The sequence below is a fragment of the Pseudorasbora parva genome, chromosome 6, assembly GCF_024679245.1.
Source record: "Pseudorasbora parva isolate DD20220531a chromosome 6, ASM2467924v1, whole genome shotgun sequence".
Lineage (NCBI taxonomy): Eukaryota > Metazoa > Chordata > Actinopteri > Cypriniformes > Gobionidae > Pseudorasbora > Pseudorasbora parva.
In genome coordinates, this window is record NC_090177.1 from 8,094,174 (window position 1) to 8,119,007 (window position 24,834).

Here is a 24,834-nt window from a genome sequence, read left to right on the forward strand (position 1 = left end):
GTACTTCAGCGCTGGGAAGATGAATCTGTATTTAAACTGGGTCATCAATGCAGTAGAAATGTGAAATTATTTTTGAATTTGGGGTCTTCTAGACTGAGAAAAGACAGAAAATGTATTTTTGTCCCATGGGGATGAAAGACTACAATTCCCAGAATGCTTCGCTGCCCTGTGAGGCCATTCCCAACACCACCAACTTCATTACTGTGACTGAGTTAGAAGACACTACAATTAAAAACTGAACGTGTCTGTTCAATATAATGAGTGAGTCACTGCGCGAGTGTCACAGCACTGAGCACTGACTGCAGGAGTGATGAGAGCTGAGGTAATCACGACTACATTCGCGGCATACATTCACACAGGAGTTCAGTCTGGCACACGTTTCAGTTCATGCCTTTGCAAGCTTAACTTTCATAGAAATGAATTTGAGATGTTAAAAGACTTACATTGCTCACCATAGCTCCGTTTAAATGATCCTGTCTGCAAGCTGAGCTCTCCCTGCCAGCTGAGTGTAATCTCCCATCCCCCATGCGCAGATTCAAAAAATGCGGAAATAGCTCCCTCTGCTGGCTGTAGTCTTTAGCCTCTGGGCAAACATTCCTCCTATGATGCAAAAATCGTCATTTTGCATCATAGGAGGAATTTTTCCAGAAATAAAATGCATAAATCTCTCGTCTCAGGGAGATATGAGGGGGGAAAGCACAATAATTTGAATATTCTCCAGGGTTTCTACTGATACAAAGCCATATGCTAATCGCTGAAGTAACCCTTTAAGGACCGCCCCAAACACTCAGCCTTTGCCTTGTACCTTGTTGACTTTGTGCTAAATCGCCGTCGATTTTCAATTCCAGTGACTTTCTGATTATACCGTTCGTTTCGTCATCGTTTGTTTTAGAGTGTCAAGCCAGAGAGATTGCGAGTATATTAGGAGGTTGTGAGTGTTTGTTTATTGTTACCATCTGATATCCCGCGTTTGATCCCTGCCTGTTTGACTACGGTTATTGAATTCTGAATCTGATTTGTTTGCCAAGACCCTGTATATACTACATTTACATTTACATTTACATTTAATCATTTAGCAGACGCTTTTATCCAAAGCGACTTACAAAAAAGGGTAGAGCAATAGAAGCAACGAAACAAACAAAGCCAACAACCTGTAAGAGCTGTAAGAAATCTCAATTAATTAGCAGAGTACACAACTGTTTTTTTGTTTTGTTTTTTTTTTATAGCCAGCTACAACAAATACTCACGTACGGAAAATACAGAACACTGGATTTGGATAGCTATGATAACAACCCATTAGGACTAAGGCTGATGCCCCAACTGTTGTCGTTAATGCGGATTCAGTGGCCCAATGGGTTGGTTTTGTATGGCATTCTAGCTAAACGCGCAGCAATAGCCATCGACAGCAAAAACTCACGTACGCAAAATACAGAACACTGGATTTTGGTAGCTATGATAACTATGTAACATACCCGCCTGAAGGCACAAATCCGGATGAGAGACGTAGATATGATCAGTAAGTGCTATTCTGTATTGGTCAAGTGCAATAGGAAAAGTGCAATTGGAAAAGATGTGTCTTAAGATGTTTTTTAAAAATCGCTACAGACTCGGCAGCACGAATTGAGATCGGCAGGTCATTCCACCAGGTGGGAACGGTCCAGGAAAATGTCCGTGAGAGCGATTTCATGCCTCTTTGGGAAGGAACCACGAGGCGCCGCTCGCAGAACGCAAGCTTCTGGAGGGTGTGTAAGTCTGAACAATTGAGTTTAGGTATAATGGTGCAGAACCAGTGGTTGTTTTGTAGGCGAGAACTAGAGCCTTGAATTTGATGCGAGCAGCCATTGGCAACCAGTGCAGTTTGATGAAGAGAGGCGTAACATGCGTTCTCTTCGGCTCATTAAAGACCACTCTCGCCGCTGCATTCTGGATCAGCTGCAAGGGTTTGAAAGTGCATGCTGGAAGCCCAGCCAGAAGAGCATTACAATAATCCAGTCTGGAGAGAACAAGAGCTTGAACCAGGAGTTGTGCAGCCTGTTCTGATAGGAAGGGTCTAATCTTTCTAATGTTGTATAAAGCAAATCTGCAGGACCGGGCTGTTGCAGTAATGTGGTCAGTGAAGTTTAACTGGTCATCAATCACAACTCCAAGGTTCCTGGCTGTCCTTGATGGAGTTATGGTCGATGAACCAAGCTGAATGGAGAAATTTTGATGAAGTGCTTTGTTGGTTGAGAAAACAAGTAATTCTGTCATTGTAAGATTGAGTTTAAGATGATGCTCTTTCATCCAGTCAGAAATGTCTGTCAGACAGGCAGCGATACGAACACTGACTGTAGGATCATCTGGTTGAAATGAGAAGTAGAGTTGAGTGTCATCAGCATAGCAGTGATAGGAAAAGCCATGTTTCTGAATGACGGAACCTAATGATGACATGTAGATGGAGAAAAGAAGTGGTGACTGAGCCCTGGGGAACCCCAGTAGCTAGATGATGTGACTTAGACACTACACCTCTCCATGACACCCTGTAGGACCTACCAGAGAGGTAAGACCTGAACCACTGCAGAGCAGTTCCTGAGATCCCCGTCGTCTTAAGTGTTGACAGGAGGATCTGGTGGTTAACTGTGTCAAAAGCAGCAGACAGATCCAGCAGAATGAGCACTGAGGATTTGGAAGCTGCTTTTGCCAGTCTCAGTGCCTCAGTTACCGAGAGCAAGGCAGTCTCAGTCGAATGGCCGCTTTTGAAGCCGGATTGGTTGTTGTCTAGGAGGTTGTCCCTTTCAAGAAACATAGAGAGTTGATTGAACACAACTCGCTCAAGGGTCTTTGCAATGAAAGGCAGAAGGGATACCGGTCGGTAGTTTTCTAAAAGTGCTGGATTCAGAGAGGGTTTCTTAAGCAGTGGGGTTACCCGAGCCTGCTTAAATGCTGTGGGAAAGGTTCCCGTATGAAGAGAAGTGTTGACAATGTGAGTGAGTGCAGGAGGGATTGAAGAAGAAATGGCCTGAAGGAGGTGAGTGGGTATAGGATCAAGAGGACAGGTAGTAGGGTGATTTGAAAGGATGAGTTTAGAAATATCTGCCTCGGAGAGCGGAGAGAAGGATGGAAGCGTGTTCGTGTTAGTTGGTGAGATGTGCTTGTCAGTTTGTGATGAGGAGAACTGTTTGCTGATGAGGGATGTTTTGTTTGTAAAAAATGATGCAAAGTCATCAGCTGTAAGAGTTGATGAAGGAGGGGGAGGAGGAGGACAAAGGAGAGAGGAGAATGTTTTAAAGAGTTTGCGAGAGTCAGAGCATTTGTTGATTTTGTTGTGGTAGTATGTTGTTTTAGCAGTGGAGACATTTGTAGAGAAAGAAGAGAGAAGAGACTGATACAAGGTAAGGTCAGTATAGTTTTTAGATTTCCGCCATTTCCTCTCTGCCGCCCTGAGTCCAGAGTACTACTGTAAATACTATTGTATATATTATTACCACTTTAAGGGAGGTAGGGGGTTTGATGCCAATTTATTTATGTTTATTTCACTTTGTTTATGGTTAAGGGAGAGGTAAGTTAAGCTGTATTTTGTTTTCTTTATTTTTGGTGAGGTAATTTAGGTTCTAAAGAAGATTGTTTTGTTTGTTTTGGCTGTGTCTGCCCCTGACGCCAAAACCCTTATTTTCATAGTAAATAAACGTATATCATTTTGATATCTTTCTGGTATTGAGACTGGCTTCCTTTTTGCTGCGACTGCGGTCGTAACAGAAACTGGGGGCTGTTCTGGGATGTGAACCCGGTACCCTCGCACCCCCTACCTCGGGAGGTTACGAGACTGCTTTACGCAGTAAACCGGTGAGAGGGCTATCAACATCTGAAGTTTTTTTTAACAAAAACATCGATAGTAACCGGTCATTCCCAAAAATCGGCGGAGCTCTCTTCTTGTCTTAGGGACTGGAAAGTTGAGGATAGTCTGAATTTTTGAGTTCAGTGGGCGAACATGACCACTACCGACTTCTTTACCCAAGTATGTGACTGTAGCACATCCAAATTCACACTTAGCTAGACTCAAGGTAAGATTAGAATCTCTGAGACGTTTAAAGACTTTCTCTAAAGGGTTCAGATGATCTTCCCAAGTGTTAGCATAACACACTACATCATCTAAATATGCCTCACAATTTGATACTTTGGATAACACAATGGACATTAAACGTTGAAAAGTAGCTCCAGTGTTTCGAAGGCCAAAAGGCATAACCCGGTATTGTAGGAACATTTCAGGGGTGGCAAAGGCAGAGATTTCAGATGCCTGCTCTGTGAGCAGCACTTGCCAATAACCTTTTAGTAGATCCAGTTTTGTTACGAATTTAGCATTACCCACACGGTCTACACAGTCTTCCATGTGTGGAAGTGGAAATGAATCAGCCTTAGTTAACGCATTAACTTTTCTGTAATCTGTACAGAACCTCGAAGTACCGTCTGGCTTAGGGACGAGAAGACATGGTGAGCACCATGGACTGGAACTAGGGACTGCGAAGTTATGTTTAAGTAAATACTGAGTTTCCTTCCCCATCAGGTCTCTCTTAAGTGGATTGACATGATAAGCGTTCTGGTTAACAGGTGCATGTGAACCATCATCAATATCGTGTTTCATCACGTGTGTAGTGGTAGGATAGTCACTGAACAAAGTCAAATATCTTTCAACCAAATTTTGTATGTCAGCCTGGGCAGACGTAGACAGGTGTGACAATTTTGCTGAAAAGTTTGACAGAGTCTCTGAGTTAGGTAAACGAGCAGTTGAGAATGTTGTACTGTTCATCTTCAAACCGTCTATTTCAGGCAAATAATCTGACAGTGGTACATTCAGTGGGGCGACAGTGACAACAGGGATCTTAGCCAGAGTTAAAACGGGTCACATATACCTTTAGCATATTAATGTGACAAACTCTTGACTTTCTCTTACGCTCGGGGGTGGGTCAATGACAAATAAGGTTTTCAAGATTATTTTTTATTTTTTTTTAAGCAAAACGGTTTTAAAATGCATTTTTATGTCCAAACCAATGTTTGATGTTGATTCATATTGGTTTTACAGCTTTTAGGCAGCATTAATTCATTATTAAACAAGATTTCTGATTTTACCATCCAGAAAATGTCAGGTGGTGCGACCATATATTAATTTAAATAAATATACATTTAATGTACTTAGCACTACTGAGAACTTTTAAATATCAGTCATTGTAGTGTCTTAGATGCATATTGCATTGTAAATTCCCCTTCCATTTCTTTATTTATTGTCTTTTTTATTCCAATTCATATAAATAACTTTTCTTTGTGTTCAAACACCAATTTTTTGATAAGGAGTTTTTATTTTTGTTTTTAATTGTTAAAATGATTTGTATTAGTTTTATAAAGTTTTACAGTTATATTTCTTACGGTATGTTGCAATTGCAGTGGGAATTGATACATTTAAATGAAAATATGCTGGTTGCACCACCTGAGCATGACCGGTCGCACCACCTGACGTTGTGATCAATAATGATTGATATTCACAAGATAAAAGTAAAAATGTCAATGCATTTTATTCTGATTTCAATTGCCTTTATTTTAATACTCAGAACAATTTATATAACTCAGTAATATAATAATATTTAATTAACAAGAAGTGCAAAACAATACAGACAAAACCTCAAGGAACATGTTTAATAAATAAAAACATCTTTTATATGGAACTAGTGTAATATTGGGCCTAAAATCGTCCCCGGTTATGTATGTAACCTTAGTTCCCTGAGAACAGGGAACGAGACGCTGCGTCAGCTGACGCTACGGGGAACGCCTTCAGCGTCACAGGTGTCTGAAATCGCTATCAAATCACAATCCTACTGACCGTCGGCAGCTGGTGATGTCATCACCGTGCGACCAGGAAGTATAAAAAGGCACCGTGCCAACATGACAACATCTGCTTCGTCTGAAGGAACTGTGGGCAGGCACACCTTGAAGCATGGCCATGTGACGCAGCGTCTCGTTCCCTGTTCTCAGGGAACTAAGGTTACATACGTAACCGGGGACGTTCCCTTTCGAAAGGGAACTCGCGCTGCGTCAGCTGACGCTACGGGAAACGATATACCCACGCCGCCATGCTGAGGGGAGTGCACGCCCCTTACTAGCAGTGAGAACTGCCTGGACGAGTGTTCGCGGAAAGTCTGAACCACTCCCCCTCTAGCCACACAGGCTGCCAGTGACATCATTCCCTACGGTCATAGCCCAAGCTATATGCCTAAGAGAGAACCTAAACAAGGTTTAACTGAGGTTTCCTACTCTCGGCTTGCTCGAGGGCCTGGGACCTACTACTTTCGAAGGAAGGAGTCCCTTAAGAGAATGCAGCTAGGGGACCCGAGGGCACCACCAGCCGTCACTAATTCGGGAAAACCTTCACCGAATGCCACCAGGGAGGCCTCACCTGGCATCACTTCTGTGGGACACCCCAGCTTGGCCAACCCTGTCTGTCAAAACAGAGCCTCCGGACATCGCTCTTACTTATGAGCATCCAGACTGAGGGACTGTAAACTGGCAATGTCCTCCTCAGACCGGAACTCGGAGATGGGAATCCTGGAGAGCAGTACTCAGCTTAGTGCTTCTTACCCTTGCCATCGAGGGGAGTCTCTTCTGCTTGATCCTAGGATCTACTGAGCACATTTATTACAGGGGTGCTCAGGAGGCCTAAAAAAGGCCTATGGACTGATCTACCCGGGAGGCCCCGAGGGGGGCCTGCCCGTCTGATCAGACTCAAGCGGCCGTAAGCTCGCAGACGACCCTCAATGAGGGGAGCTCTTAAGCCAGCTTGGTAGGTAAACCATGCTGTAGGCTAGCCAGTCCCTGTCCTGAAGGGACTGCGCAGCAGAAACGGAGTCTCGTTGTGCTAGGGCACGAGCCCGCCACTGAGTTATACCGGCCCAGGCCGGGACCCAATGGCAGGCAGCCGCTAGCTGTAAGACCAAAGCCAGTTCTACGTTCCCGCTTAGGGGAACCGTTTCCCCTCCAGGGAGGCCAGAAGGCGCCTCTACCTGGCACCGTTAGTGCTAGCTGTTAAGAGCCGCAGGAAGGTGGCTTTACTGGTTCCTCAGGGGCTCATGAGGCTATAACGCCAGAAGCCACCTATGCTAATGGCTAGCTTGTCACCGAGACCAGGTCCGGGAATCCCCTCCCAAAAAGGCCCGAAGAGGCCTGACAGCCCAATACACTGGCCTACCGAGCGTCCCAGCTCGGGGGCTCACCCTCAGGCGGCCTAGAGCGGCCTACTTCCTGCCAGCCAACGAGCAAACTGTCGGGAGCTGTTGTGTTCCCGGGGCTCGCCTCCAGGGAGGCCTGTTTGATGCCTACGTACAGTCCGGTCCTTTTTTAGGGCGGCCTGGAGAGGCCTATTGCCGAATGGCAGTTCCCTATTAGATTGGTGACAGACGGTGCTTATCCGATGGCAAATCCCACCGGAAACCCCGCAGGGCCGGGAAACGACCATAGGACGGCCTGAAGCGGCCTGTCCCTGATAGCAGACCATGCTAGCCGCCTGGCTAGCACCCACACACACTGTTGCAAGACCTGGGAACCGGGGCTCACCCTACAGGAGGCCTAAAGCGGCCTAGATCCTGCCAACCAATGGTCGGAACCCTAGGTCACCCCCTCAGGGGACGCCATGTGAGGCGTGCTGAAACTCAGCGAGCCCCTCAAAGTCGGGCTGACAGTGGCTATCTGCTGGCTGATAAGGACTGGGTATCCAGTCACTACCTGGGGACTCATCCCCAGGGAGGCCGTTAGGGGCCTACTTATGACGAGGTTTCTGCTGCAGCCGACATCGTTGGGGAGAACCCTCCCCGCTCACATGGGTCACGATGTCGGAACTCACCCGCAGGGAGGCCTACTGAGGCCTACCACCTGACCCAGAGTTAACTGCCCGGACTGCCTCGGCTGGCGTCTCCCACCAGCCAGCCTTCTATAGTCAGTCCGCCCCAGCGGCCCATAGCAGCCTTCTGCGACGGCGCAGTCTCTCAGGCAGTGCCTACCAGCGTGGACCTAAAACACAATGCCCACAGCAGTGCACTCAGCATAAAACGCCTTAAACCCTCTAAAGCGAGGGGAGTACAACTTACGCCACCTGCCTCCAGGGCGGCCGTCTGGTCGTCCAGCGGTCCGCCGTCCGCGCAAGGGCGTCAGCCGTGACAGTGTTTCGACTCCAGGGGAGCATCCTACCAACCGATGCTTTCAGATGGTTGCGAAGTACAGCTCGACCCGAGCCTAAAAGGTGAAGCAGAAGACACAGAGCAAAAAGTGAAAGATATTGAACACACACAACCGGCCATTTCCTGAACCAAGCCGGGGGGCCGCCCAGAAGTGGCGGCCGCACTAGCTCTGGGGGGCGGGGCTAGCAAAACCAGTCTAACTGCGTACCGCGAAGAGACGCCTACACCGTCCCCACGACCACTGGCTGAGTCGCGATTCATTCTGCTATACACCTTTTTGCATTAATAACAACCCCCAAATGCAGAAGGGGGGTGGGCATTGGCCGGACGACCCTACTGCGGGGAGGCCGGGTAGGGATACAAAGCTCCTGCGGGGATACCGACAGGAGCCCGGGGCAACTGCCAGGGCGATATGCCACCGCGAGATGCCACCGTCATCCCATCAACAGCCTAGGCCAACTTGATGCACTAGCATCGGTCTGATAATCCCACAACAACGGCCCTAAAAAGGACTGGGACAGACCTTACTGCAGTTCATGCGCTAGCCTAACCTCACAAATTCATCTAGGTATTTCACTAGCAGAGGTGCCACCACTACCCAGAGGTGGCTACAGCTAAAAAAGTTCGCCAGGAGAACATACGTCAGTTTATATCGCCGCTGCATGCCCGCTGCATGTGCGGTGGCCTCAACTGCTCATATTACACATATCCAGAAGAGAAAACAGCCTTATAAACTACTGTTGCTACACTAGCAAACATAAGCCTACATAAACACACTGTGTTTATACAAACATCGTTCTAGCCACCTTTACTGGGGAACTACAGGCCCACTTCTCCAACTTTTACACTTTTCTTCAGCTTTTGTAGACAAAATATCCCTCAGGGAAGCAGAGAGTACAAACATACGGCATTGAAAAGAAGAATGTTTGCCCTAAAAGGGGACTCACCCGCTGTCTTCAGTGCCTCATCACTTCATGTAACATGCATGCTTCGGCGCACTAACCTGAGGGTGGGGCGCTTTATTCTCACATGTAAGGCCGAGGAGGCGGCCGCGAAATCCCGCTTTTCCCAGAGACGATGCACTGTGTGCGGGCAGAGCACACACCGGCCTGGCAGGCTTTCGTCAGAGTCTCACCTCCGCTCATCATCAGCCCGCGCGGCCTGGTGTAAAGCGCGCCCGGGGAGAAAAAGGAAAAACAACAGAACAACAAAGTAGGGGACACAACATCACTTCCGCGCCCTCGGGGGCGGAGACTCACCATCTCGCTTTGGGCGCTGGAAGCGGTTCTTCTCCCCGATGTCCCTCCTCCTGTTGCGGGTGTCCCGCCTCTTCTACGTCCTACTCCACCACGGAGGGGGCGCACGAGAGGCCACGCTACTGCGTTGGCCCATTTTTTTTTTTTTTTTTTGATGATCCTCGGATCTTGATGGGCCAGGGACACCCTCCTGCCTGGGCGGCGCCCCAGATCTCAGCGGAATACACGTTCTATACGCCGCTGAGCGCGCCCTCGCCTCTCTGAACTTTCCCACCACCGCCTCGACGGAGGTGCCGAAAAGCCCAGAGGGCGAGACCGGGGAATCGAGGAGAAAAGCCTTTTCTTTTACCCCGATGCCCACCAAGTTTAGCCACCGATGCCTCTCCGTGGCGACCATAGCCGCCATCGACCGATGGCGACTGCGATGTGTTTGGCCGCCCGGAGAGAGCCATCCTCTGATCGACTGGAAAAGCACGGGCTGACGAAGAGGAGGAGTCTCCATCCGACTCCTCCTCCGTCCGCCTGCTCTCGCGACCTGGCTGATCGTCCGTGAGCACTGTGTTCCCCAGACGATGAGCCAGATCCATCTGGGAGCCCCAGGACAAACGGCGCCGCTCAGCCTCGGCATGAGCGGGACCGCTCCCAAATGCTGGCTCTTCTTCCCTCGAGAAGAAGGCCAAGCGAGGGCAGAGCGTCCTCAGTCGGAAAAACGCTCGCAGTTTGCGCAGGAAGCCCCCTCGAGAACCTCCCGCGCGTGCTCTTCCCCCAGGCAGAGCACACAAAGGGTGTGCGTGTCCCCAGGCGTGAGAAACCTGGGACACGGATCAGCGCACTTCCTGTACGCTCCCTTGGATTTACGTGTGCACTTCATTTCACTTTAGAAAGACTTTCTAGCGAACCAGACAAAACAGTCCCTGAAGACAAAAGGATGTTGTCATGTTGGCACGGTGCCTTTTTATACTTCCTGGTCGCACGGTGATGACATCACAAGCTGCTGACGGTCAGTAGGATTGTGATTTGATAGCGATTTCAGACACCTGTCACGCTGAAGGCTTTCCCCATAGCGTCAGCTGACGCAGCGCGAGTTCCCTTTCGAAAGGGAACTATCAATCTACTGTTCATTCAAATAGACTCATTAGTAACAGTAGGTCAAGATAAAAATAAATAAAAACATTTGATTATCGATTCTTTAGAACTAGAAATTCAAAACATTTCTATTATTAACATGTAATAACTGTGTAATTACCACAAAACATAACATCTTAATTTAAGTTGTAATTTATCTAGATATACACAAAACCTTGCTTTTCTTTTGGCAAGGTACTCTGCCCTTGCAACTGGATCACTTTTTTAAGGTGTCATGAACTGGCTTTTTTATTTTTTTATACTGTTGTCTGAGGTCAACTAATGATGTTTGTGTGGTTTTTACATTCAAAAACATCATAACTAATAAGTAATAGGCTATTTTTAAAATAATTAGAGAATTTTTAAATTGCATGTTATTTTATTTGCAGTTTAAATAGGCCTGCGAAGTCCATCTCTTGACCGACCAGAAAGTAAGTCAGCAATTATATAATCATTCATAATATTCAAAGTTGCATTGAATCCTTGAGAATCTTTGTGTGTATCAGGGAGGTCAATATAATGCCTAGAATGATGTGTTACTAAAATATGCCATTTAAACTGTGCTATCTCTGCTCATGGACTCACGTGAGTACTGCTATTTGTGTTGTGTGTTCCAGTGAGTGATTTGAGGATTTTTCTGCTGGGGAAGAATGTAAAAGAAAACAGCAGAATACGAAACTTCATCCTAGGAAGAGCAGCGTTTCAGAGTGAAGCGCCACCTGCTGATGTAGAGCTGCACATTGAGAAACACAGAGGAAAACTAAAGGACAGAGACATCATAGTCATCAACGCTGCTCACCTGCTGCACCCAAATCTGTTAGAGTCTCAGATCACACAGGGAGTGAAAGAGTGTGTGAATCTGTCTGCTCCTGGACCTCATGTGATCATACTTGTGCTGCAGCAGAACGACTTCAGTGAGAATGATAGAAATAGAGTGAAATATGTGCTGAATGAATTCAGTGATGAGGCTCTTGAACACACTCTAGTGTTGACTAATGAGAAAGAGATACACAATAACCATATTCATCAATTCATAAAAGAGTGCAGAGGTGGACATCTTCAGTTTGATGAAAGAAATTCAGGATTGCTCTCTGAAACACTTGAAAGAGTGGAGAAGATGCTCAAAGAAAACCTGTACGAGGAAGCAGGAGAATCCTCATCAGTGGATAAAGAGCAGAGCAGATCTGCAGGTTCAGTCACAGCAGAAGAAGAGGAGGATGGTGATCACGAAGATGATGGAAAAATCAAACAGAGCAACAAAGAGAAAAGCGAAGTTGCCATCCAAAGGAATGCCTTGTGTAAGTTTTGTTGGCAAGAGAGTTAGATTACACCCACACATACACATCACCTCTCAAGAGATTTGATATAACTTTTTATAAATATTATTTTTTTAGAAGGATAAATACAAAAACAGTTTTATCATTTGGCAGCGGCTATCTGCATTAAGTGAAAATAATATTTTCTTAGGGACGGATGAAATTTGCATTAACTGCAAATAGCTGTAGATGCTATTTACTAAGTGAAAATCGTGATTTTGACAGATACATACTGTTAGCACTTCCAGTATTGTTGTACATAAACACGGTGGAATATTAATAGTGTAAATGATTACAGTATATTTATTAAAATTATTAAATGAGTGCAGCCTTAATGGGACAATAAAAGCCCTCCCTACACCGACCCTAACCCGACCCAATAAATGCTTTTATTATTATTAAACATTTCGTTAAGCAAATATATTAAAGTAAATGCCTTTCCGATGTGATATGTGATGGGAAACAGACGAGCCAGCTCGGCAAAAGGCGGATTGGAACCCGGGTCAATTGCTTCAAAACCTACATCCTTAAGACGTTGAAAAATGCCCGTTATTTTTTTTTAATCTTGTTTTCACAAGTTCACACTTACATCATATTAAATAGAGTAAAGATAATGCGTATTTGGCGCGCTGTCCAGGGGAGGGCTCCGGGCTTGGAATTTTTGCCCGAACCCAGAGTATCAAACGTGATAAAGATACTCTAGAACTAGACTGTAATGTATTATGGATTGTGTTGATGACATCTAATGAGAGTTTAGTAAATTAAAGCGAGGAGATAAAAACGGTCAACAAGAGAAGATAAATCTGTTGTATATGTATGTACATTGATTAGATTGATTAGCTTAATGTGCTCCACATGTGTTTAATTAGGTTTAATTATCTGAGGTGCTCCACTTGTTTAAATAGGTTACATTATCTGACGTGATCCCCTTGTTAATTAGGTTTGATTAGCTGATGTGCTCCATTGTTTAATTGGTTCAATTATCTGAATGTGCTCCTCCCAAAATTAGTTAATAAAATGTCACTTTCCGAAACAGGCATTGTTAGGCGGAGCTTGTGTTACATTACTACATCATTATATTATTTAACAGATTAGTGTGGAAACAACTTAATTCGTAATAAGTAATTTGTAATTATTACAGAGGTGATTATTCAATTCTAATGAATAACATTTTTATAAACCAAATGAACAATTCTCATTAGCCTGGATGCCAGCCGAACTTAGCCCCGCCCACAACATTTTTAGGTCGGCAGTTCGGTCTGACCTCGATCCATAGAGGAGTAATTATCACCGAAAAGAAATTGTTCGGACCAATGAAATCATCAGGGTGGGCTTTAGACAAGTGTCCATGTTGGTGAATAAACTGGAGAAGATGGCAGAAGAAAATAGTAGAATTTGTTACTCCATGCACAGAAACATTTTTGGATGCACAAATAGAAAATTTTGAGGAAATGAGGAGGAAAGTAATCTCATTTGAGATGCAGGTTCAGCAAAAAGGTAATGATCAGAAAATGTGTGTGTCACACCCACTTTAAATTATAAAACGTGGACATACTAGCAACTCATTCACTACTGGAAAGTGCACAATCTCCAAAAGACCAAGATATGCTGTGGCTCAGACATAGAAATAACCTTTTTTTTTCATGCAGTGATTTTATGGTTTTTGTGCAAAATCTTTAAGCAGAATTTAGTTATGGTCCATCTAAGTTATGGTGATCAAAGATTTACAACCCTACACAGTAGCTAAAAAATTGTTTTGTAATCAGATCTCAACACCCACCAAACAGAGTTTAATATCAGTTTAAACAGGCCATAAATAGATTATAGTTTTGAGAAGTAATTTCAGTAAATTGTCAGGGATGATGTGTTAATAATTTTCTTCATGCCACACTAACATTTACATAATTATGTCAAAATCACAATTTATTTGATTTTAGTTTGTTCTGTTGTATTTGGGATCATTCAAACAGATTGCTCCTAAATACTTGTAGGACGCGACTTTAAAAGACTAGCAGCATGACTCAAACAGTTCTCTCTTTTTCAGATTCAAGAGAGGTTTTAGATGATGTGAGGATCGTTCTGTTGGGAAAAACTGGAGTTGGGAAGAGTGCATCAGGAAACACCATCTTAGGGAGAGAAGCATTTAAAGAAGACTTGTCTCAAGAGTCAGTTACTAAAGAGTGTCAGAGAGAGATGGTTGAAATAGATGGCAAAATCATTACTGTGATTGATACTCCAGGACTGTTTGATATTAAACACAGTCATGAAGAAATCCAGAGAGAAATCACCGACTGCATCTCCATGATTCTGCCAGGACCACATGTGTTTCTGTTACTGATACCAGTGGGACGTTTCACTCAGGAGGAGGAAAACGCTGTCAAGATCATTCAAGAGACTTTTGGTGAAAACTCCCTAATGTACACTATAGTGCTCTTCACCAGAGGAGATGATATAAAGAGAAAAACCATTGAAGAATTCCTGGGAAAACCAGGATCTGCTTTGATGAACCTCATTGAACAGTGTGGAAACAGATACCATGTGTTCAATAATAATGAGACTGAAGACCGTGTGCAGGTGTCGTCATTACTGCAGAAAATCAATGACAGGGTGACAGCTAATGGAGGGAGTTACTACTCATGTAAGAAGTTTAAGCAGATGGAAAGAGAAAAACAAGAAGCACAGATGAAGATGCTAAGAGACAAAGTGGAACAACTGAACACAGAGAGAGGAGAACTCCTGGCCAAATATGAAAAAGAAAAAGAGAAATTGAAGATTAAATTGGAGGCAGAAAGAAAGAATCATGATACAGAGAAGAAGATAAGAGGAGAAGAATTTAGAAAGATTGAAGAACAATACAAAACAAAACAAGAAAAACTGGAGACAAAGCTACAAGAGGAAAGACAGAGGAAAGAAGAGGAGAATGGGAAAAGGAGGGAGAAAGAACAAAACATAAGGGATGAATGTGATGAAAAAATTAAAGAAATCGAGAGAGAAAAGCAAAGAATAGAAAGAGAGAAAGAAGATATTCAGGGCAAACATAAAGTAGAAATAGAACAGATCAAGAAGATGATGGAGGAAGACAGACAGAATCACAACAAAGTGAAAAGTAGAAACTTAGAACAGCAACGTAAAATGTATGAAGACAAAATGAGGGAAATGGAACAACAGAAGCAAGATGAACTAATGAGACTAAAACCAGTGGACTATGAAGACGACAGAAGAACAGAAATAGAAAACATGAAAACGTGCTGCACCCAAACAGCCTCTTCTCTAAAGGCAAGTGATCAGTTACACACACAGAAGCACAGCAGCACACACACATTTTTAAATATAAAAAATAAAAGGATTCCTCTCTCTTATGGAGAAGCATTCAGTCTTTCCACTTGCGAATTCTCGCCATGTAAATAGCGATTCCTCCATTGGAGATACAAACCTTTTGGACCATTCACTGGGTGCAGCAGCTGTTCTTCCCATTGTTAAAGGAACACTCCAGTGTGCTCCACTCCACTCATTATGCTCATTTTCCAAGTCCCTTAGAGTTAAAAATTTGAGTTTTACCATTTTTGAATCCATTCAGCCAATCTCTGTATCTGGCGGTAGCACTTTTAGCATAGCTTAGCATTCGTCATTGAATCATATTAGACCATCAGCATCGCTCTCAAAAATGACAAAAGACTTGATTTAGATAAAGATTAGATCATTTAGATAATATTTTTCCTATTTAAAACTTGACTATTCTGTATTCTGGCTGTACCATGGGTTCAGCAGCGTGTTGATATTAAGCAACGCCTGAAAGTAGTCCTCAGATAGGTAACTTCCAATGCGACCAGCAATGAGTTTGTGTAGCTGCAGATAATGCAGAGTTGCAGTCAGTAAATTAAGTTGTGGATTTACTGTGCGATTAGCCATGGTTCTCTGTGTTGTAAAGGGCTGTGATAGTGAGTCGAAGGTGTATTTTACCATCATGTTTCACAGAATACCAACAAAAATCAAGTAATGAAAGAATCAGTGGTTGACTGCGCTGAACCATAGATATCAAAACACAGGTAGATTCAAACAAGAAACTGCGTGATTCCTCAAAGCATTTGGGACCAGATGACTATTTGGAAAACATGGAAAGAGTTACGTACGGCATATACAGTATATAACGTTAGTAGTTTTGTTGTAGAGTTCTGGTGAGGTAACTTGGTGCATAGTTTGATTAAAATAGAATGTGGAAATGCCAGTATTGTTTCTCTATGGTACAAAATACTTTGTTAGTGATGTTACGTTCTGTGCCAAGGATTTATAAGTGTTGTAGATGACAGGGCACATATTAGCTGAGTGACAGAGAGAAACGACAGAGCGTGCGCACTCTCTCTGTCTTCAATTTTGACTCTTCTCTGTTTTACCAGTTGGAATCTGCTCTCCTCGTCCCTTCTGCCCGAGTCTGTTCAGCCACACTTTCTCTTTCACATTTCAAAAGCTCATCTTCAGTGTAACTGTTATTCCGGTTCAAATAGATATGGTTCAAGATCTGCACCAAAGTAAATATCTTCTAAATCGTCTCTCACAAACATCTCCATGGTTACAAATCGCTCTCTGTGCAAGCAGATTGTCACACTGGTTATGTTGACAAAACTTTGCCTATTTTCAGACCTTGTGTAATATCCTTGCACCCATGATGGCCGCAAAGTTCCTACGCAGGAATGAAAAAAAGACTTCCCAGCTATAATGGTCTAAAAAAATAGCAAGTTTTCATTTTTCGTTGGTCTTAGTACACATTGTAACTATAGAAGAGTCAAGTTTTAAATAGGAAAAATATTGAAAGTCTTTGGTCATTTTTTGAGGACTGATGTTGATGGACTGATATGATTCAATGAAATATGCTAAGCTATGCTAAAAGTGCTACCGCCAGATAAAGAGATCGGCTGAATGGATTCAAAAACAGTAAAACTCAACTGTTTAAGGGACTTGGAAAATGAACCTAGTTTCGGTAACACTTTACTTGAAGGGGTGTGCATAAGACTGACATGTCACCTTCATAATCATGACATGACACGTGTCATGAATATGAAGGAGTTTTTATGCATGTTTATGACAACTGTCATTAAGTGTCAATACTCTGTCAAAATATTTTATAACATTGTCATGAATATATTTCTTGACCTAAACTACAGTGGTACAAGTTGAATTTGTCATTAACATGTCATTAAGTGTCAATACTCTGTCAAATTATTTTATAACAGTGTCATGAATATTTAGCTTGACCTGAAATATGGCATCATAGAGGAAATCGTACAGAGTCATTAAAAACTATAAATATAACTCAAAATGATAGCGTGGTATAGACATATAAACCCATGATGTCTATGGTGGCACCACTGGTAATGTGTAACTTACGCTGTAACAGTTGTTGACAGAGCCTCAGTCAGGTTAGTTTGTTTAGGTGTTTAATGTCAATTTAGTTTGCAGTAAGTAAAAACAATTCACAACAACGTTATTTTGGGTTTAATAAACTTTATTTAAACTTTCGCTCACTCTTTAACGAATAGTTTGAGTTTATTCTTACCATTTCTTTGTTTGTCTGTTTGTTATGTCGGAGTCCCGTGTGCTGGTGCACCGTCAAAAGGGGTTCGGGCGGAAACGTTGGCCCTATATATAATGTTCCGGCCTAGGCTCTAGCCGCAACCATTCCTTGTTCAGCCCGGGGTGGGGCTCTAAAGACCATTTCTCTTATTTGTATACATCGGAAGATAATTTATAAAGTGAAGTCATTTGACAAAGTGTTATTTTTCTGTGTTTGTTTATGTGTGTATATGATGTTGATATATATATGTTTATTTTGTGTAATGGCCATTATTTGTGTACGTGTTTTCCCCTTTTTGCGTTAATTGGTGCTGGTCACCTGTGTATAAAGTCATGCCTTGTGTTTTTAAGAGTCAGTTCTGTGAGAGGGCAGGTCTTAAAAATTAAATGATTGATTTTATTTCTCAAACTCCTTTTCATATATTTGAAATTGTCTATTATCTAACCTTCTGTTGAAGCTGGTGGAGGAAACTTAAAAAATAAAATAAAACATGAACTGAAAAATATTAATGATGCTGTTATTAAAAAATAATTTGACAGCGTATTAACACCCAATTACATTTTAATGACAAATTAAACTTTTGCCACTGAAATTATGAAATTACATTATAATGGCCTCAGTCAACATCAAAACCAACCACATTACAGTTTACGGTTAACCCTCTTAGCTAAGTAAGTTCTTAAATTTGATAATCTGTTATGTCATGTTTATGACAGGTTATGTTGTCTTGGTAATGTCAAGTTGTCATGAAAAAGACACTGACAGGTTATGATGTATTGGTTTATGTCAAGTTGTCATAACAAAGACAACTCCGAAATGTCATCATTGCATTAAAAATGACATAATTAAGCGAATGACACTTAATGACAGTTGTCATAAACATGCATAAAACTCCTTCATATTCATGACACGTGTCATGTCATGATTATGAAGGTGTCATGTCAGTCTTATGCACACCCCTTCAAGTAAAGTGTTACCCTAGTTTCTAAAAAAGTGGATAGTGAAATTGATGTCCTTAATGACTCACCCTAATGTCGTTCCTCACCTGTAAGACCTCTGTTTATCTTCGGAACACAGTTTAAGATATTTTATATTTTAGTTATAGAGCATATGCAGTCTATGCCCACTTTAATGTCCATGAAAACTAATAAGAACATCATCAAAGTAGTCCATATGTGACATCAGTTGGTTGATTAGAATCTCTTGAAGCATCGAAAATACATTTTGGTCCAAAAATATCAAAAACTATGACTTTATTCAGCATTGTCTTCTCTTCTGTGTTCCTCAAATAAAGACTCAAACAGGTATGAATCAGCAAATCGATCAATGGATCGGATCGCCAATGTCACTGTGATTTCAGTAGTTTGGATCATGTGTCAAATTGCCAAACTGCTGAAATCACGTGACATTGGCGATCCGAACCATTGATCGATTCACTTCGATTCACAGGTCTTACGGGTGTGGAACGACATGAGGGTAAGCCATTATCATCTCTGCTATTGTTGCACAATAACAAATTTGTTTTGATGTGTTCATGTATTTACAGAAAGATGAGACTGGTCAAAACCCAAAGGTTGGACAAAAAAATATCAAGCTTGAAGAACTCTATGATAGACTAGATCTGACAAAAAGATTTCAAGATAAAATGAAAAGAGCAGACATTCTTGAAATCACCAAGTCATCATTTCAGTTGCAGAAACCACAGGAAGAGACTGAACTGGTAAACTCATTCCTACAAAAGCTGATGAACATGGACTACAGAGCAAGATACATAGTCATAAAACACAGAAAGAAAGAAGGTAAAAAAGATAAGGCAAACTACAACCCGGATATTCACCCAATGGATGTTCAGTTGGCTGTGTTTCATTGTGCTGATGGTTTCCTGAAGCAGCTGATAGTGACTAAACTCTCACAGTGTCAGTATTCACTGCCTCTGCTTGTTCCTGATCCATTCACTCAACAGATTGAGTTTCCTCTCTGGACATTTAGACAAATCAACAAGAGCTGGAAGAAGACACATACCAACAATGAGATCATTAGTCAAACTCAACCAGTCTACAAGGCTGAGACTCCAATGGTGGCTTTCTTCAGGTTTGGTTCAGTGTCTTCATCCAAGTCTCAGCTGATGAACGGCCTCATCAATGAGAAACACAACACATTCTTCCACAGGAACTGCTCAGGAAGCAGCAGAACCAGAATCCTGATGGATGGAGTGGTGGAGATCGCCTGGTACTGCCCTTCTGGGAAAAAGACTGACGCGTTTGATGACTGTGTTGCTTTCTGTAATCTTCATGGTGATGCAGCAGCCAATGAGAAACAATATGAGATTTTGACCAGTATGGCTTCTGTGAATGTCCTCTTCTTACCTGATTTTGGACAGAAGAACCACTACAAGGGTTTGGTAAGATCACTTTTCAAATCTCCTCAACCTCTCATTTGTCTGCTCACTGACAATCACTGTGATGAAACTGAACTGGGGAATGGAAAATTCATATACGGCCTTTTGGACAAAAACCAGTCGGATGTGTCGAATCAGATAATGGAGACGATCAGAGTGAGTTTGAGCAAACAGAAAATGACCTTCAAACTTGAAGATGTGGCCAAACACCCAGGAATCAGAGTAGATGAGCAGGATCCAGAATGCCGAAAAGGGAAAGAGGCAGCAGTTCAGATCATGGGATTACTGAGAGGAAAGGATCCATCAACAGCGAAGGAAACAAACCTGCCCTGTCAGGGGAAACTGTGGCATGACTGGTGTAAAAAGAACAAAGAGCTGCATCATCTAGAAGGAGAAAATCTAGAGCAAGATAAAAGTACCAAACTGAAGAACATGAGAGAAATAAGAGAAAAGCAGATGGATCAAGGATTAAAAGATTTTATGATGACATTTATTGAAACAATGAAATCACAAAGTTTCAATGAAAAAAAATATTTTCTCAGATGGATGATGAACCTGCTAGATGAGTTCACTTCAGAGAAGCTGTGTGATCTTAATAAGGAATATGACAAGAAATGGCATGAAGTCTCAGCACTGAAAAAAAATCCTACCAATCTAGATCATCTGCAGACTGAACAAACAAACCTAGAAAAACTATTTGAGCAAATCAATAGAACATGTTTTGGCTTGGAGCACGTCATGAGAGAGTTTGGTCAGATCTATGAATCGTGGTCATCTGTGAAGAAGAAAGGCCTGCAGTTTGACTTCCATTCTCTCTCAAGTCTTGCAGCAGAGATGATGATCTCTGGATTTCCGATGGAGCTGATGGATGGAGATGCTGCTCATGTTCCTCTCACCTGGGTCACTGCTGTTCTAGGTGAACTTGTTAAGAAATTGGGAGACCAGAAAGTCTTTGTGTTGTCAATTCTAGGGATTCAGAGCTCTGGGAAATCCACAATGTTGAATGCCATGTTTGGACTGCAGTTTGCCGTCAGTGCTGGCAGATGCACCAGAGGAGCTTTCATGCAGCTGGTCAAAGTGTCAGAAGAGATGAAAACAGAGCTGAAGTTCGACTATATTCTGGTTGTTGATACTGAAGGACTACGTGCACCAGAACTGGCTGGAAGCTCAACAACACATCGTGACAATGAAATGGCCACATTTGTTGTTGGTCTTGGCAATATGACCCTGGTCAACATCTTTGGAGAAAACCCATCTGAGATGCAGGACATTCTTCAGATTGTTGTTCAGGCTTTCATGAGGATGAAGAACGTCAGATTGAGTCCCAGTTGTATGTTCGTGCATCAGAATGTCTCAGATGTCACAGCTGGAGAGAAAAACATGGAGGGAAGAAGACGACTGCAGGAGAAACTGGATGAAATGACCAAAATCGCTGCTAAAGAGGAAGTCTGTGATGCAGAAAGATTCAGTGACGTGATTGCGTTTGATGTACAAAATGATGTGAAGTATTTTGCTCAGCTCTGGGAGGGCAGCCCACCCATGGCACCACCAAACCCAAACTACTGCGAGAACATTCAAGAACTGAAGGAAACTATTCTTACACACGCTTCAAAATCAGATGGCATAATGCTGACACACCTAAGAGACCGCATTCAAGATCTCTGGGAGGCTTTGCTGAATGAACAATTTGTGTTCAGCTTCAAAAATTCCCTGGAAATTGCAATATACAAAAAACTCGAGACCGAATACAGCAAGTGGACCTGGAGCCTTCGCAGTGCAATGCTGGAGATTGAAAACAGACTACAGAATAAAATAGAAAATGAAGCAATTCATGACATTGAAGAATTTAATCTTGAAAGAGAACTAAATCCAAAAAGTCAAGAAGTGAAAAAGACAATGTATCATTTCTTTAAGAAAGACAGAGATGCATCTGTACTGAATCAGTGGAAAGGTTTCTTTGAGATAAAAATCAAAGAGCTTCAAGAAAACATTGTGAGAGAAACTAAGAGGAAACTAAATGGGGTTCTTCAGCAGCGTCACCTGAAGAAAAAGATGGATGCTCAGAGGACACATCATGAAAACACACTCTTTGAAAAGAGCAAAGAACTTGCTTTAAAATTTAAAGATCAAGCAAATGATGAAAATTTCATGAAAACACAGTTTGAGTCCTTTTGGAAACAACAGACAGCTGAGATCATCAGAGACACTCCTTTAGTCAAAGATATTGACATATTAAAGGATGTGATAAAGCTCTTCAGTGAGACCAATGCAAGTCTCCCTTTAGACCGAATGAAAGAGAGCAGTAAGCACAAAGATATGATCTCTTTGCCAAGCTATTCAAAATATGTACGGTTGAAGAAATCCACTGGAAAGACAGCACCTTTAAAAAATGCATACAAACGAGGTAAAGAGATGATGGGTCTTGTTTTATCTAAAGAGGATGAATCTCAGATAAGATCCTTAATCACAGACATCACTGAACACACAGAAGAAATGATTCAGTCATTTAACATTGCAAAGATGGGCTACAACTTCAGCTGCATTCAACAACTCGTAGATTACATAAAGGCAAGAATAAAGCAGCATGAGGAAGGGGAAAACGTGAAATATGTATTCAAGGGTGAATTCTTTGTGGATCTGGTGTTTTGCATATTTCACAGAGCAAACAAGACATTCACTGATCAGTACAAAATGTTTAGGGAAGGCAATGATCCTGTTCTCTATTTTGAAAGGAAAAGTCAGGAGTATATCATAATTTTCCAGAAATACTGTCAAGGAACAACATCAGCTGCTATTTTTGGTGAATTTGTTTGTAACAAACTGAAAGAGCCCATTCAGCAGAATGTCTACAAAAAAACTGCCAGAGATTTAGCAGACGAAATGATGACAAACTGTGAATCACTAAATGGAAATCGATCAAAACTGGAGAAACACATTCTGAGGACAATGGCAGTAAAACAGGATTTCAAAGCATACATGACCTACATTAACAATCCCAAAGAACACTTCAAGAATTTCATCAGAGCAGAAGTCAATAAGTACATTACTGAAAGATTTGAAGACAGAGTTCGGCCCAAGATGGAAAAAAGCATTAAACTGCTGGAGCAGAAGATCAGAAACGCAGCACATGCATCCACCAAACAGGTTAAAGAGATCAATGGAGATGCTGATACATGGTTGAATAATTTCACACAAGAGCTCTCTGATGTGCTGATATTCTCTCTGAATGACTTCACTGGAGTTAATCATGATGATGTTGAAGTCAGCTTCCTAGAAGATGTGATAATGAAAGAACTTCCTTCTATAATGTCTGACATACGCAGCACATTCAGCACAGAAACTTTTCCAGTGAAGCTGGAACACACAGACAGACCAGATGAGCTTCTGATCAATCACTTCTGTCAGTGCTGTTGGGTTCAGTGTCCTTTCTGTGCAGCCATCTGCACCAACACAATAGAAGGCCATCGTGGAGATCACAGTGTTCCTTTCCATCGTAATAATGGACTGAATGGGTGGAGTTACAGAGGAACAACAAACCTATCTATCAGTATCTGCACATCAGCAGTAGCCAGTGATCGATCTTTCCATCCAAATAGCTCAGATGATACAGTCCTCTGGAAGGAATACAGAAAAGGAGGTCCTAAATATGCTGCATGGAGTATCACCCCGGATCTCTCTGAGCTGCCGTACTGGAAGTGGCTTGTGTGCAGATTCCAGAAAGATCTGGAAAAGCACTACGGAAAAACCTTTGAGGGAAGTGGCACAATCCCAGATGAATGGAGAAATTACTCTCAAGAGGAAGCTATTAAGAGTCTGGATGAATACATATAATGAAGAAATTAACAAGGACTCTGATACACAATACACAGTTGGGTGATATCCCCTAAATTGGCAGTTGACGATGTTTACAGTAAAACATTGCGATGAATGATGATATCGTCGTTTGTTTTTATTCTTATAAAAATATATAATATACTATACTCTGTATTTTATCTCTTTACATAAATACTATTTTCTACTTAAAAACTATAATTTCATTATTTTAGTAAACCAAATAAGGACTCACTAGGTTGCACGTGATAGGGGGAAAAAGTAGCTTCCTTCCACTTAAGAAGAGTTGGGCACTTTTTATTTTATGCCTATCTCTTTACATAAATACTATTTTCTACTTAAGCTATATTTTTGTTATTAACCCAGTGTTTTGTATGTGAATGCTGCTTTATATAACCACAGGAGTAAAGCACAAAGCTTTGTTTACAAAGGAAATAAATTTGCAGATGTAACATTGCAGCCCTGGATGAGAGAGGTGGACTGAGCCCAATTTAAGATTGGCCAGCTTTTTAATTCAGTTTTGCGATCTGGTCACCCGATTTTCCGATTTCCGTGAATTTTAACAATAGGCATAATGTTAGTCCATTTTAGCTCACTGGACATCTAGTTTCTTTTCTCAAATCTTCACTTGCGTCACACTCATTTTCACAGGAAATTATAAACGTTTCTTCATTTTGTTTGCGTATAGCCTAATTAAGTCTATTATACTCATTCACATCTATGATAAATACTGTAGGACAAATACCTTTTGACAAATTTTATTTGATTAAATTTTATGTTTGTGCTTGTTATTAGACTTAAGGCTCGTCAAGTTTATTTGAATAGTGCATTTCACACCCTGCGATTTTACTTTCATTTGCATAATCAAACATAGCCTAAATGTCTTGGCCCTGTGGAAGATAAAATCCGCTCTTCAGCCCTTTTACAACAAGTGTTGCTTTGCAACATCAGGAGAAAACGAAGACAAAGATATTCGAAAAGGTGTCCAGCTCGTGTCCCACATTCATCTCAAAGCACAGAGCAGCATAGGACGCATCTTTACGGGGGAAAAGGCTAGGAATCTATCTACTTTTTTAAACTAATATTTAATTTTCTTATATTCTTTGGGTTACCATTATTTACACATAATCGTTTAATTGTTTTA

General features: G+C 42.0%; 2 protein-coding genes across 2 annotated transcripts in view; both read left to right on the top strand.

Moving 5' to 3' along the window:
• LOC137078336 (interferon-induced very large GTPase 1-like) overlaps positions 1 to 23,934 on the top strand; it is a 147,645-nt gene extending 123,711 nt beyond the window's left edge. Inside the window, exon 2 of the mRNA XM_067445531.1 lies at positions 19,008 to 23,934. Coding sequence (XP_067301632.1) covers positions 19,107 to 23,690 — 4,584 coding nt within the window. The 5' untranslated portion in view covers positions 19,008 to 19,106 and the 3' untranslated portion in view covers positions 23,691 to 23,934. The remainder of the gene's footprint in view (positions 1 to 19,007) is intronic.
• LOC137079111 (GTPase IMAP family member 8-like) lies at positions 10,078 to 16,606 on the top strand. The gene is made up of 4 exons (XM_067447074.1): positions 10,078 to 10,309; positions 11,194 to 11,874; positions 13,937 to 15,168; positions 16,529 to 16,606. Exons 1-4 carry the CDS (start codon positions 10,078 to 10,080, stop codon positions 16,604 to 16,606), a joined length of 2,223 nt encoding a protein of 740 aa, XP_067303175.1.
• Positions 23,935 to 24,834: the final 900 nt, after the last annotated feature.